General features: G+C 39.7%; 1 protein-coding gene across 1 annotated transcript; it reads left to right on the top strand.

The window, feature by feature from the left end:
* Window positions 1-6,538: 6,538 nt before the first annotated feature.
* Window positions 6,539-9,787, top strand: CTLA4 (cytotoxic T-lymphocyte associated protein 4). The gene is made up of 4 exons (XM_036387040.1): window positions 6,539-6,596; window positions 7,773-8,123; window positions 8,588-8,697; window positions 9,617-9,787. Exons 1-4 carry the CDS (start codon window positions 6,539-6,541, stop codon window positions 9,785-9,787), a joined length of 690 nt encoding a protein of 229 aa, XP_036242933.1.
* Window positions 9,788-13,658: the final 3,871 nt, after the last annotated feature.

Genomic DNA, 13,658 nt, shown 5'->3' with positions numbered 1-13,658 from the left:
AATACAGTTTCAATTATTTCATAAACTAGGGAAGACAAAGGGAGTTTGAGTCATCACTACTCCAAGAGTAAGGCTTTATACATGAGATCAAATTCTGTGGGGAAGAGTGTGTTGAACAATAAATCCTGCAGCTGATACATTTTGGGAGGTACAGGACCTCATTTTAGTTTGCTTATGCCAGCCATAAAGCCACTGTTTGGCTATAGTATCCCATTTGCAGAGATGTCTGCCTTATGGAGTGACAATTTTCTATGCAACTGCTACACTTCAAAATCAGAAAGGTTCTTGCAAAGTCTGGAATTTATTCTACAATCCTCTGCTTGAAAATCTGTATCTTTGTTTTCCAGAGCCCCCAGCCTATGATTAAATAACCATTCTAATGGCAACTCATAATCCTTACATACATCACTGTAAACTGTCAGTAACATGTGGTGGCATGGACCAGAGGCAAACAGATTGAACATTAAAGTTCCTTAAATCAGGACATCAACCCTACAGATCTTAGACATAATTCCCAGGATTACATTCTCATACAAGCCCTGAATAAGCAATCTGTGATAAAGCCACTATTCATTCTATGATTTTGGTAAATAAAACTGCAATGAAAGAGGCAAGGAGAAGGTGTCTGAAACAGGAAAGCAAGGCAAGGTTTATAGCAAGGAGGGATTCTGAAATGGTCCCCATCCCTCAGTGCTGAGTTTCTGTATTGCCTAGCTCTGTCATGAAAAATTTAAAGAGCATTATTGACAGAGATGCAGGTGGTGCATTATCTGGTCTTCACTGAAATGTTTTTTCACTCATAAGAGACTTCTGGGCAGGTTTTATCTCGGAATATACTTCACTCAGCCAAACAGTGACATCTGAAAGCAAAAAAAAGCTACATGTACCCTTCACTGATCCAGCCACTCATATTTTTGCCAGAACATCCTTTCCCCCCTTGGTATTCTCATTTCTCTGCCTCCATCTCACTACAAGCCATCTGAGATTTCCACATAGAAGCTGTTCCCCTGAAATGTCCAAGGCTTGTGGCTTGTCTTCCCAAACTCAGTGTGCCCCTGGGAAGAGATGCATACTGTGCTTTACTTCTGAGATCTAGTCCCTGCAAAGGCAAATCAGACAAAAGGTGGACAAAGTTGAATGTGACCAAATACCTATAGAAGCCTTAGCTCATGATTCTTGTTCACCTCAACTGCTGAAACAATCTCTGCTGGCCTTGACAAATGTTGGCTCAATGCTGTGTATTCCAAATGTTAGCGTGAATCTGTCAGTTTCAACACCTTGTCATTCTCTTTATGCCTATCCAGTGACTTCTGCCTTCTGCTACATTTCTGACTTCTCCCTTAATTTAACTTAATTCAATTTACTTTCATTTTCTAGCCCATCCCATTCTAACTATCAGCTCACATCCACTCTTCCGAAATTGCCTCTAGACTTTGGCAAATGAAGTTGACCTTCATTACTCACTTGTCATTAATTCAAAGTAGTACTTTAGAATCTGCTCCATGCCCTTCCTTGGATGAACTTCACTCTGTGAGCTTATGAAAATGCCTTTCTTTGCCAGATCTCCTGTCTTTCAAACATTTGGATTCTCCATAAGTCTACTGAGCTGGAGCACTATCCCCTTTATGTAAACTTCATTGAGTCCTTTGCTTTATAAAGGTTTCATTCTATGTTTTTCCTGAGTCCTGTTTTGATTTTATTAGATTGAAATACCATAATTTTTTTTTTTTTTTTTTTACACATCAGGGACTTAATTAACCCTGTGTAAACTGGAAATAGGCTCTTAATTATGCTCCTCATCTCTACCCTTTTAAAATATTTCTTACCCATCTCATTTTCGATTAGAATGTAATTTCTTATATGTTTTCAGCAAAACTTTATTATTTATTCTTGTGTCCCTTATTAAATTCAAACTGCTGCAATGTCAGAGCCAGAGACTCAGAAATATGTCTACCTCTTGCTGTTTTTCCTTTTTGCAATGCTTAAAGAAATAAAGGAAAGCAGAAGTAAAACATTTCTCCAGAACTTCTCCAGTCATGGAATACACTTAAATCTTAATTTTAGACTTGGGGGGTTCCTTTGGTTCTTCTCTGCTTATTCATGAAAACAGACTAGTTTTCAGTCTTTGCTTTGAGGTGAAGGTACCTGCTTTATTCTGTGCTCAATCCCAAGTGATTTGTCTAGAAACAACAAATATGTGGAGCTCTTCCTTGGAAAACTCCTTGCAGTAAAGGAAAGTTGTTAAACATCTGCCAAGACACTTATGGTCTCTGTTAAAATTTGTCCTAAAATCTTTCCCTTGCCACAATATCCTGCAGGAAACTGGAAAAGAATAAGGAAGTCAGTGTGTGAAGACCTTTTGCCTGTGTTGTTTCTCAGTCCTGTGTCTCAATTTCCTCTTACTTCTGTTTGTATCTCTTTCCATACATCCCAGATCTTACATTATGACCATAAGCTACATAAGGATGGGGTGGAGGCAATACATTCACACAGGCCTGGTTGCTACTGGGATATAGATGGCTCAAGACAACATATAGTAAACCCAGCAAGGTAAGGGCTAGAATGCAGACACTCAAGGCTAACTGAGAACTGGTAGCATTAAAAAGTTGGAAAGAAATTTTACTTTTGTGTTAGATAATTATAGATGCTGTGAATATCAGGAAAGCTTGGATATAATTGACTTTATTGTAGGGGAAACAAAACCTAGCTTCCAGAAAAGAAATACCAATGATTGTATCAGAAAGAAAAACGACACTCAAATATTCACCCCCATCTTAAATCTTTTTGGACAATCTATTCATCAGCAGAAACTCACAAGAACACCAAACCCCCTGTGCCCTAAGTAGTGGAAAGAGAATTCCTCAGCTAATGCTGTTCTCACCTCTTCTGAGGCTGGATTGAGGGCACAGGCTTAGGATTGGAGAGCAGCATTTACAAAACCAGGTTAAAAGCTGAGAAAAAGGCAACAATTAGGAGAGACTTAAAAATTAGTAGTTTTGTGATGTGGATTGTGATTCCTTCAGGAACTAAGTCTGATCCACCAAACTTGTTTATATCTAGGCCTTCACTTAAATTAACCAGGTTTTAGTCCTTTAATAGTAATGAAACAGTATTTTTCCAGTCACTCTGTTATTTCCTTTTCTCTTTACCTCTTGTTTTGTGCAAAAAATTTTTTCTTCAGCCATACCACTTAGAGGTCTGGATTTTTTTCAAATGACAGAGCACTTTGAAACCCCAATAGGTTTGTGGCAAACGAACGTGGTAAAAATGTGAACTGTTCAACATAGTAAGACATGATCTCACATTTTGAGTTTAGCATAATATCCTGAAACCAGATACTTATGCAAATTATAAGAATTTCTTCTCCCCATTACATCTCAAGCAATTTACCAAGCAAGTTCCTGTCACAGAAAAAAACATGGGCATCATGAGACAGGCTTACAAGTGTGAAAATAATTTTGTGAATAAAAACATTTTGCAATGGGAATTCTGACAGGGTATCAGCAGGAAGGTTTGCCCTAATAAGTGTTCAGTGAAGAAAAGCAAATCACTAGAATGCAAGTGACTAACCCAAAATGAGAAAGAAACTTATATGAGAAACCTAGTTATTTAACTTCCTAGCAATCTGAGTAATCACAGTAGTGTAGTCCAGTGTAAAACTGCGTGTTCCTCCCTCAGCTAAGTTCAAAGAGGTCGTGAAGCCCAAGCCACTCCTAAGATGAACCCTTTTTTTAAGGGTTGCACTGCAAGACCTCAGTCCTCTCCCCTGCTCTGACACTTTGCTGTGGTAGCATATGTAAAGTATAAAGGTTTTCTGTGACATGGGAATTAATAACACCCCTAAGAACAAAGAGAACTACAGTATAAGTAAGTGCATTAAAGGGAAGAAGAATATTGTACTGATCTTTTGGAACACAAAGCACAAGCTTTTAGAAACAGCCTGAGGATTAACCTCACTCTAAAAACCTGAATCTCAGAGTCAAAATTAGGGCTCTTCTTTCAGCCATTCCCTTGTCTGGTCACTAACCCATGTGTAAGGTTCCATTCATGGGAAAGGGTGAAAGATGAAGAGTTCCCAAGATAAAAGAGTCAGGACAGGAAGATTCCAGACTACACAGACAAGAAGGTGCAGTAACTAGGTAAGATAGGTCCAGTGGCTGTAGCCCACAAAGCATGGCCTGCACTTTTCATATGATATATTCAGGGAAGGAAGGGCAAGCAGAAGTCCAGAGACTCTTGACCAGCTGAAGAGTAGTTAGATAAGGGACACAGAGGAGAGAAAAGGTGTCTCTAGTGATTTTTGCGGATTTCATTTTAGTGGAGAACACCTTCTGTTATCAGTACCTTGTTCCATGCTGTAACTGAGCTGGAAAGGATGGGAGCAGTGAAAATGAGATCTTATTTGGAAAAAGATCTCTTCTACTGCATGATCTACCTGCTGTCTGCATACATTAACTCAAGAGCCAAAGTCTGATTAGGAAGGGTAGAAGGCACCATGGCAAGGTAATCATGCATTGGAAGGGATAACCAAAGCAGCCTGGGCTCACTTGGGCAGGGAAGACAGAGACGACTTCAAGAGACTCCAAAGGGAGACAGGTTGTGCTTTACTTAGAAGAGTAATTATCATAACACAAGGCTTTTAAGAAGGAACAAGGGTAAAAAGGAAAAAGCTGTGGATCTGAAAATGCATCCTGAGAACAAAACAGCCAAGAAACATGAGTACACTGTTTCCAGTGGTACATGAGTACCACTGGAAACAAAGATTGCTAGAGCAGTCTCAAACAGTAGAGAGAGGAGTGCCAGAGTGCTGCCTGTCACTCTAGCAGGGCAAGATCCCATGGGTATGTGTGGCATGAGCACTGAGTTTTACATGGCAATCCTTTGCCAGTGTTTAGTGGCTAATTGCACCATCCATTTGCAGTCTCAATCAATTATCAGGAGATGACACCATAGTTGATGAAACTCAAATGCATCATTTGTTTAACTGCATGCAAAACCCAAGCCCAAAAGATACAAAGGGCAGATAATTTAGTTACTACTCTGGATATGAAAATGTCAGGCATAAACTGGTAATTTCATGCCATAAATGTCACTGATATTCTGGTGCGTGATATTGCAACAGCATTTATTTTACATTTAATATTAAAATTGATTTAAGCTTGTCTAACCAGTAATACAGTATGTGCCTGTCTCATTATTAGGGTGCAGTTTTTCATTTTCCCATAGCAGTATTTTTATCATCAGTTCTGTTTTGAATGCTGGTTAAGATTAAAACGACTGTGAAGCTGTCATTACAAACAAATATTGCATAACCTAGGTATGGAAGCAGTAAGCTTATTTATATCATTAACTATTTATGTGATTTGAAGACTAAGTATTTATCCTGGATCTTTGGATTGGGCTGGCTAGTGTTCAATAACTAATGCTGTTAATTTTTCTAGGTCACAGAGCAAAAGCAGGTCTTTGCAATCTGCTAGATCTACATATATAAATGATGAAACACCTTCTAAAAGAACTTCTTAAAGTGTAGGTTTAAAAATAAAGAATGCCGACCTTCAGGATAGCTGAAGTGACCTCTCATTTTTATGGAATTCTTTAGGCAATGATTCAGGGATGTGACAGCTTATCACATAAAAAAGCAAAACAATTTTCAGAGCCTACATGATTTTTAAAAGGTCCATGAGCAAAAGCTGTTTCACTGAGGTTTGAAATGACGCAGGTGCTCTAAGCAGTGATAGCAATAATCAAAGCTCCTGCAGTGTTTTTCAGCATTGATGTCAAGGTAGTTAGGCAGTAAAGTCCATAGGTATCAAAGCTCTGTATAGATGTGGAAGTCATTAGCTATAAACTTAGATAATTTTTTCTTGGAAACAGGAAAGCTTAAAGAGACTGGGTTATGATTCAAGTCACATTGCTGATACAAAAAGATGAAGTAATTGCAAGTGTAATCAGTATTTAGAAGGGGTAGCAATTTTTAAACATCAAAAGCACTAATATTAAAGCAAGCAAAGAAATTTGGGGTGGAGAGATCCATAAAAAATCTAGTTTGCAGGGATTCACTGTGCCACACTGGGCAGAAGTACAGTTCTCTTATGTTATCCTGGTCGGAAATACCTGATGATTGCTAAAATATAAGTGCTATGATTCTGCAAGCTGGCACCTCCAAAGGGCCTGAACTGCTCTAATGATGATTACCTTTCCTCCCACAGTTCTTAAAGAAGAATGGATGGCAGTTTCAGATTGAATATATATTTTCCATGTGCTGAATAGTTGTTTTTGTTCATGCTGTTTGAGGTTAACTGTGCACGTACTAATCAAACCCACTGCTTCCTTTCTCGTAAAACCAAAACAAAGCTTCGTACTACTTTCAGGTACAGCATCTGGGATCAAAGCTATATATACACACTGGCTCTGTGTGGGTTCAAACATTTCGAAGATTCAGTATCCTGAAAGGTGTCACCTCTTTTCCAGTCCTGAGAGTTCCAGTTTGTCTTAAAGCCTAAAGGCATCAGCACCTTCAGCCTGTCCCAGCACAGGAATGCTCTCAATATTGGTCATCGTGGGCTTTCTCTGCACAGCCACTGCCACTGCTGAAGGTGGGTAGATGAAGGAAGCAAGGTATCTGGGGTTGTTGACTTGTTTTCAGTTTCAAGTCCTTGCAGGAGACAGACTTGGTACAACAGGGTGACACACAGGACTAATGGGAGCGAGGTCTTGGTGCACTGCAAGATGTCTGGAAAACCAGACACAGACTTTAGAGCAGTACTATCTGCAGGGACACTGGGCAACATTCAGAGTAGCTCCAGAAGGAAGAAAACATCTTGAAAAACCAGGTCCTGCAAGTGAGGTTGTGACAGCTGATAACATGGGTATAGGGGTTTGAATGCATGGAGAAATTCTGCTCTTCATATGGAATTCTTGCATTGCAGAACTGACAAGATAAACCCTGCTCCAAAATGGACTGATATAAAATGAGATTGAAAAAACAATGCTGAGTCTTCACAGCTTACTAAAGCAAAAGACAGTGCCATCTCATCATGTGTCATGATAAAGTATAGAAATTGCAAAAAGCTGTCAGTGAGGTTTTACATGATACTATAGTTTCCCGTTAAGATTTTTTTTGCAGTCTGTTCCTCAGGCTTTGTTATGTGCTGTTATATTAGGTTGGGGTATATATTGTTGCTGTGTATACTGTGGCTTGGGAGTAGCTAGTTAAAAGTAAGGAGAGAAAAGATCAGAAACAAAAGTATGCAGACAGATTTTCTATTCAGTTTTACTGCTACCTAAATCATTTTGTTCCATGTTCCATACAGGATGTCAACTTTTTTGTTCCTAAATGTAAATATATTTCTACTAGGCAGAAATTGTGGTTTAAAAGTCTGATTTTAAATTTAAAATTTCAACCTTATCATCTATAGTCTATTTTTTTTTTAGTATCTTTAAGAAGATGGTGTTGAGGAAAACTGAAGCATGCAAGCCATTTATTGCCTAAGGGGCCAAATAACCTACTATTTAAGCAACAAGTAATTGCTGAGATTTATAATATAATTTTTAGTACTCAAAGCATTTCTTGAACTTTTTAAAGAATATTATTGCACTGCTAATGTGAATTGTGGTCTAGGAGTCCCTTCTTTGAAAACAGCATTTCTAGGAATCACCCATGGATAACAGGAGGTGGCAGAACTCCCTTCCTACTGTACAGGTTTGAAGTAAATGACTCCAGATCCTTTCTTGACTGCTCACTTACCATCACACTCTTTACTTCCTTACAGTAATGGAAGTGACTCAGCCAGCAATTGTGCTGGCCAACAGGCAAGGAGTTGCCAGCTTGGTGTGTAAATACAAGAACATCGGGAATGCAAAGGAAATTCGAGTGACTTTGCTTAAACAGACTGGTGACCAGATCACAGAAATCTGTGCTTCATCATACACCACGGAGTTCAAAACAGTCTTTGTGGAAAAGATCATTCAGTGCCATGTTACCCCGGGCCAAAACAATGTGACCCTCACGCTGGCTGGCCTGCAAGCAAATGACACCGGGCTTTACATTTGCAAGATGGAGCGGATGTACCCTCCACCCTATTTCATGAACAAGGGGAACGGCACACATCTCTATGTCATTGGTAAGGCAAGCAGGTTCACAGTACTGGGATACTTCCAAGTTAAGGGAGCAGGTATTACATCTCAAGGGTCTTCAGAGTTCTGTTTGTAAGAAGTGAGGGTGAATACTGGTTTCAGCACTGAAAATCTTGATTAGCTCTTATTTCTTCCAGGTCTCCCTGCAGATGCCCAAAGCAAGCATAGTCATAGCCAAGGAATGATAGCATAAGCAACACCATGCAGTGTACACCTATGTCTAGGCAGTTAGATACAGAAGTGCAAAAGTCAGAGTAAGGTGTGAGCTCTTCTACAGATAAAAACTCTTTTCACTGGAGGTTGAGTAGGCAGCGACTCAGAGCTCAGTCCTGGTGGTATCCTGGGATAGCACATGCAAGAGAAAAGCAGTGTAGAGACTGACTCACTGACTCTAGGGCCTTCCTTATGAGACTCATGTGTGACGTGACATGTGTGATATCATATGTTTTAGATCCAGAACCTTGTCCAGACACTGCCATATACCTCTGGGTATTAGGAGCTACTGCCTCAGGATTTTTTCTTTACAGTGTCATCATCTCAGCCATTCTTGTGGGCAAAGCGGTAAGTCCCATCAACTCAGCCCCCTTCTGCTAATAATACCCCTTTGTGTGATGAGGACAAGGAGAAAGAAATGAGAACAGGGAAGAACACTGTGAACAAACCCAGTGGGATGTTCCACTTTGCAAGTGCAATGTTATTACAATAATGCAAAATAAGAGAACTTGCTGGGCCTGCTACTTATATTTATTTATGGCTCATTTGTGTTGCCAGCATACTAGACAGCAGCCAGTTTCCATCAGCTGGACTGAGCCTTGGCTTAGGGCTGGATGCTTAAAACCAGGCAAAATCCTGGATACTTCTGAGAATGAAGGCAACAGTCTTCACGTGTACTCTCTCTTCACAAATGAGTCGCACAAAATCCCAGAATTTAATTTTTTCCTTTTCTCATCATTCACCTCTGCAAAGCAAATTTAAACAACCTTCTCCTTGGATAGGGGAAGTGTAACTTCAAGCATTTCTTATTTCACAGCTAGAAATGTCTGCACAAAAGTATGCAAAATGTAAGCCTGGGTTGCCTTTTCCAGCAGGGGTGTGCAGCACTAATAGTCTGCTAGAAATGAACCTGATCTTGAAACCAAACAATGATTTTTCAATCAGTCCTTGTCCCTAGAAGGTAAATGAAGCTGTCAGGTGTGAACACTCCTAGCTTTGAACCAACACTGAACTCTGAAGCAGAAGCACCTTCAAGGAGCTAAATGAATGGCAGGACTCTTTTTGTCCCCTTTGTATAAATAGCCCCTGTACATCCTGATCCTCCATCAAATGCTCTTAACAGATCTTCTATTAAGAAGCAGAGAAAGGTGCCTAGAATACATTCTACTCAGTAAAGCAAGAATATCCATTGGTTTCTCTATAATGTGCTGCTCAATGATTATGCTGTGTTTGCCTGTTTATTTTACTTTCTTCCCTTATGTTACAGATAAAGAGAAGACGATGCCTCACTACTGGAGTCTATGTGAAAATGCCTTCTGAAAAGCTAGAGAAAAAAGTGATTCCATTCCACATCACTGTTAACTGTAACAAGGAAGGAGAGAAACCATTTCCTAGCTGGGATGGAGTGCCTGCTAATTCATTTCAGTTAAAGAAATAAATTAACTATCTTTTTACAAAAGACATACAGGAAGGTGAGAGAATATTCTTTGTAACTTCAATGGTTTGGAGGAAAATAAATAGCATATGTATTCATATTTGAAGATTAACCCTATCACATAAAGATGGCTACATTAGGCCATTGACTTTTTTGAGATGTATTGTACCAATATGTAATATATATATGTAAGTGTGTAGCATTAAGAGCTATTGCTGTTGCAGTTGAGCATCTTACTGTCAAATTTCATCATGCCTACTGATCAACTGAAATCCAAACACTATTATCACAGAGACTTGTGTGTCATTGCAAGGCTGATCCACAAGTCTGGGGGGAGAGTAGGAGAGCACACTAATGTACAAAGGAATGTTGACTTTTTTCCCTGCATTGATATTTATTAGTTCCATTTCTGGCATTAGTGCTCTGCACTTCCACAGAGGCCTCCCCATAGGCTGGCACTGATGACACTGCTGCTCTAGAAGCCTGATCTTAGCTCTCTTGAGTAGCATTGTGTCCCAGAAGTGCTGTGATGGAGCTGACTGATGGTCTCTCAGCCAGTGCTGACAGTTTGGTTAGAGAAAAGGCACCAGCAGGAGCCCTCTTGTTGGGAGAATGCTCCAGCTCTGCTGGGGCCTTGTGTTTTACAAATGCTAAATTAGCATCTATCCAAAAGGCAGAAGTATGTTGCTGTATTTAAAAAGTCTATTTTCCATGAAAATACTGACAGTGTAAAATCTTGTTTATTAGTTATGTACCATTCAATAAAAACCTTGAAGCTTTGCCCAAATTTGAGTTCATTTCTTGTTCACTATTCTCAGAATAATGAGAAACAGGAAGTGGCTACATGTTAGAAAGCAGAGAAGACAACATGAACCTATCCTCTCTGACCCCGTGTTTTGCCCTTCAGAGACAGCCTGTGTGCTCATGCCAACACTTCCGTTCTCAGCTTTCCTCCTCAGCCAGCCACCATTACAATCTGTCAGTTCTATTTGTCTAGTTACAGCTGTTGTGATGTGCTTCAGACACTCTACCAATCATGTTTTCACTTCCATCAGAGTTACTCACTTGCAGAAGGTAGCTTTAATGTCTTTGACAGCACCTCCTGTACATGTTTAAAGAAAAACCTTGTCCTAGTTTCAAATCCTGTTTTCTTTGCACCACTCTGACACTCTCACTCACTAAATGCCAGTCAACACACAAAGCTGCTGGAGCTTAAAACAATTTCAGAATTCTCAGCTACTATCTATTAATTTGATTCTTTGCTATCAAAATTTCACCTTGCAATCCAAAACACTGGCAGCATGTGCCTGTTTCACAGCTGTGAATCCATCCTCTTGGCTGCACAGCTGTGCAGCCAAACCCCAGAGCCCTTTATTCTATGTTCTTGTAGTGGCAACAGCTCCCAGAACACCAAATCTCATAGCTCTTTTAGCCTGATTTCCCTCTCTTGCCCATTCATCTGGCACCACCTCCAACTGTGCAAAGACACATTCACATTCTCAATTTGCCAGTGTTTGCAGGTGCTAACTGCTCTCTCAGTGTTGATATACAAGTGCTGCTTTAAGCAAAAGTAGCATCTGATGACATATCTTTCTTTTCAAGGTATTTTAGTATTCTGACACTAGTCTGGTATTTTCCCCCAATTTTTCACAATCCAGTGTTTTGGGGATAAAAAATGGTAAAAGATCATATATCTATTGTCACTGCAAAATGATTGAACTTCTGCCCTTTGAGGTGCAGCCTGATCAGGCAAGTGTGTTCCATGACTCCATGATGAAAAATAGGTTTGACCCATGGATCCACTTGTAGAAGCTGTAGGAAGCATGAATAATTATCCAGGGCAATTTTTTTCCACCATAGCAAGTAGTGAATCATGTGTCTGAGCTCTAGTCAGGAATCAACTGTTTCTTTTATTTCCTTTCCTTGACAATTTCTCTATACTTACATTTCTTAAGCAATCTAAAAGCAGTTCAAGTTCATTGTTTTCCAAGCTTATCCCTCCTGGGTGAAGAGATGCTTTGGATCTGTATCCACAACATCATGACATCTGGCCACAGCTGGCTGTGAATCTGTGTCACCACAGAACCTGTGCATATTCCAATTTACCTCTATTTCTGACCACTAAGTTGACCATAACTAGGCCTTCTGCATCCACCTGGACAATTTCCTTTTGGTACACCTGTGTTTCCTTGAGACATTCAGTCTGCAACAACCAGGGAAGAATTCTGCCATAAGTAACTAACAGGTTACTAAAATAGCTGAATTGTGAAGGTCTTGGGAGAGCAGAACAGAAACAATAGTCTTACATATGGTAGTAGCAACATTTTGTGTTTGCCTCCTGCACTTAAATAATTATTGATGCTTATTAATTATCTTATTAATCTCTAAAATTATGGTGTTTATTAATTATCTTATAAGACATTATTTTGCCCAGATTCTCTGTTCCGATCTTCTCTTCCTCCTTAGTTGTTACTATTTCCAACCTTCTCTTGTTTCTGTAGTGCTTAATTTTCTTTGGCTTTCCTTACCACTGAGCAGAATGTTATATAATGCTTTATTACTTTTTGTTCTAAGCCAGGTTCCCCTTTTGAATTTTCTGGCAGGGTAGTAGGTGCACTCAAATCAGCAGATGTGGCAGTGAAGACCAAAGTGAGATTTCAGTTCAGATTTTATTGACAATCATATTCTCATCATTCATATCTGGCACTACAGAGATGAGTGGAGCCTAAGTACCTGCAGAGATGATATTTATACCTACCTCCCTATGGTTCATGTAGCAGCTAGCTCTGGTGAGGGAAGAGCCCAGACCTCAGGAAATTTCCATTGTCCTGTATGCTTCCCAGAACCTCAAGGTCTGTGCTTTTCCCTGATAGCCGGGAGAAGCATCTTTCACTATCAGCACTCCAAAATTGTTATATGTACGAGTCAAATAAATTGTTCTGTGAGATCGCAGCAGTACCAAAATGAAAGGTGAAAATGCTAGATCAGTGTACATCCCAGAAAATGCAATAAAGAGGAAACCATGACTCTTTCTGGGAAGAATGTGCAAAGCAAAGATGAAAGGAACTCTGAACTCAGAACTCTGCTCATTAGAACGGGGAGTTTTAAAACACAACTGAGTATCTTACCTGGACAGCCAAATTATGAGACCATACTGCTTGGTGAGGTTCAGGAAGAGCTTCTTTTGATGTGCTCTTCACCTCTTTAGGAGATCTGTTGGCCTGTTTGTGAAACAGAGAGTGTGAGTTTCTGCCTGGATGGGTGGGAATTCACAGGTATACAGGTCTGCATCAAAGACAATAGCATATGCATGCACCACTCCCAGCTCCCAATATTCTACTTTCATTTTCATCCACTTCTTTATCTGAACTATTTTTTTCCTTGTCATTTTCAAATTTCAGAGTCCTATCTGATAGAGAAAAACCTATGAAAAAGGTTTCCCACACAGCTACTCTGTGAGTAGGCAATGAGTAGTCTATCATTTTAGGTTTAGAGATTCCCCACTCTTTGAAGGAATATATGAATCTGAACTCACTAGTACGTCAGGCCTTGATGTCTGTAGGGAAAGTCCATTAATGCCATTTTCCACAGATACTTAATAAATTTTAACAAAAATCATCAAGGACTCCTAGGTCATGCAAGAGCAGACACTTTTGACCTATTGCTATCTTTCCTAATGTCCTGACTTTTGCTCAAGACTCCCTTGGGTCTAATTTCTTGTTTTCCAATAACCAGTGCTGGCATTGGCCAGGTAACTCCTAACAGATTTGATACAATTCCTGGCTTCAGTACTGATTTTGAGCTTTGTAGGTCCAAAGAGTGTGAGTATGTGTGTGAGGAACTGAGGTAAAGTTTGGAGGCAAAGTACCTTGGA

This window comes from Molothrus ater, chromosome 7 (genome assembly GCF_012460135.2).
Source record: "Molothrus ater isolate BHLD 08-10-18 breed brown headed cowbird chromosome 7, BPBGC_Mater_1.1, whole genome shotgun sequence".
In the NCBI taxonomy this organism is placed as follows: domain Eukaryota; kingdom Metazoa; phylum Chordata; class Aves; order Passeriformes; family Icteridae; genus Molothrus; species Molothrus ater.
This window is presented reverse-complemented; position numbering and strand designations above follow the sequence as displayed.

Excerpts from the sequence above, each read along its gene's own strand:
- CTLA4 (XM_036387040.1), top strand. The coding sequence starts at position 6,539 with ATGCTCTCAATATTGGTCATCGTGGGCTTTCTCTGCACAGCCACTGCC. Across the intron at positions 6,597-7,772 it reads AGCCACTGCCACTGCTGAAG|TAATGGAAGTGACTCAGCCA; the intron begins GTGGGTAGATGA and ends ACTTCCTTACAG. Across the intron at positions 8,698-9,616 it reads CCATTCTTGTGGGCAAAGCG|ATAAAGAGAAGACGATGCCT; the intron begins GTAAGTCCCATC and ends CTTATGTTACAG.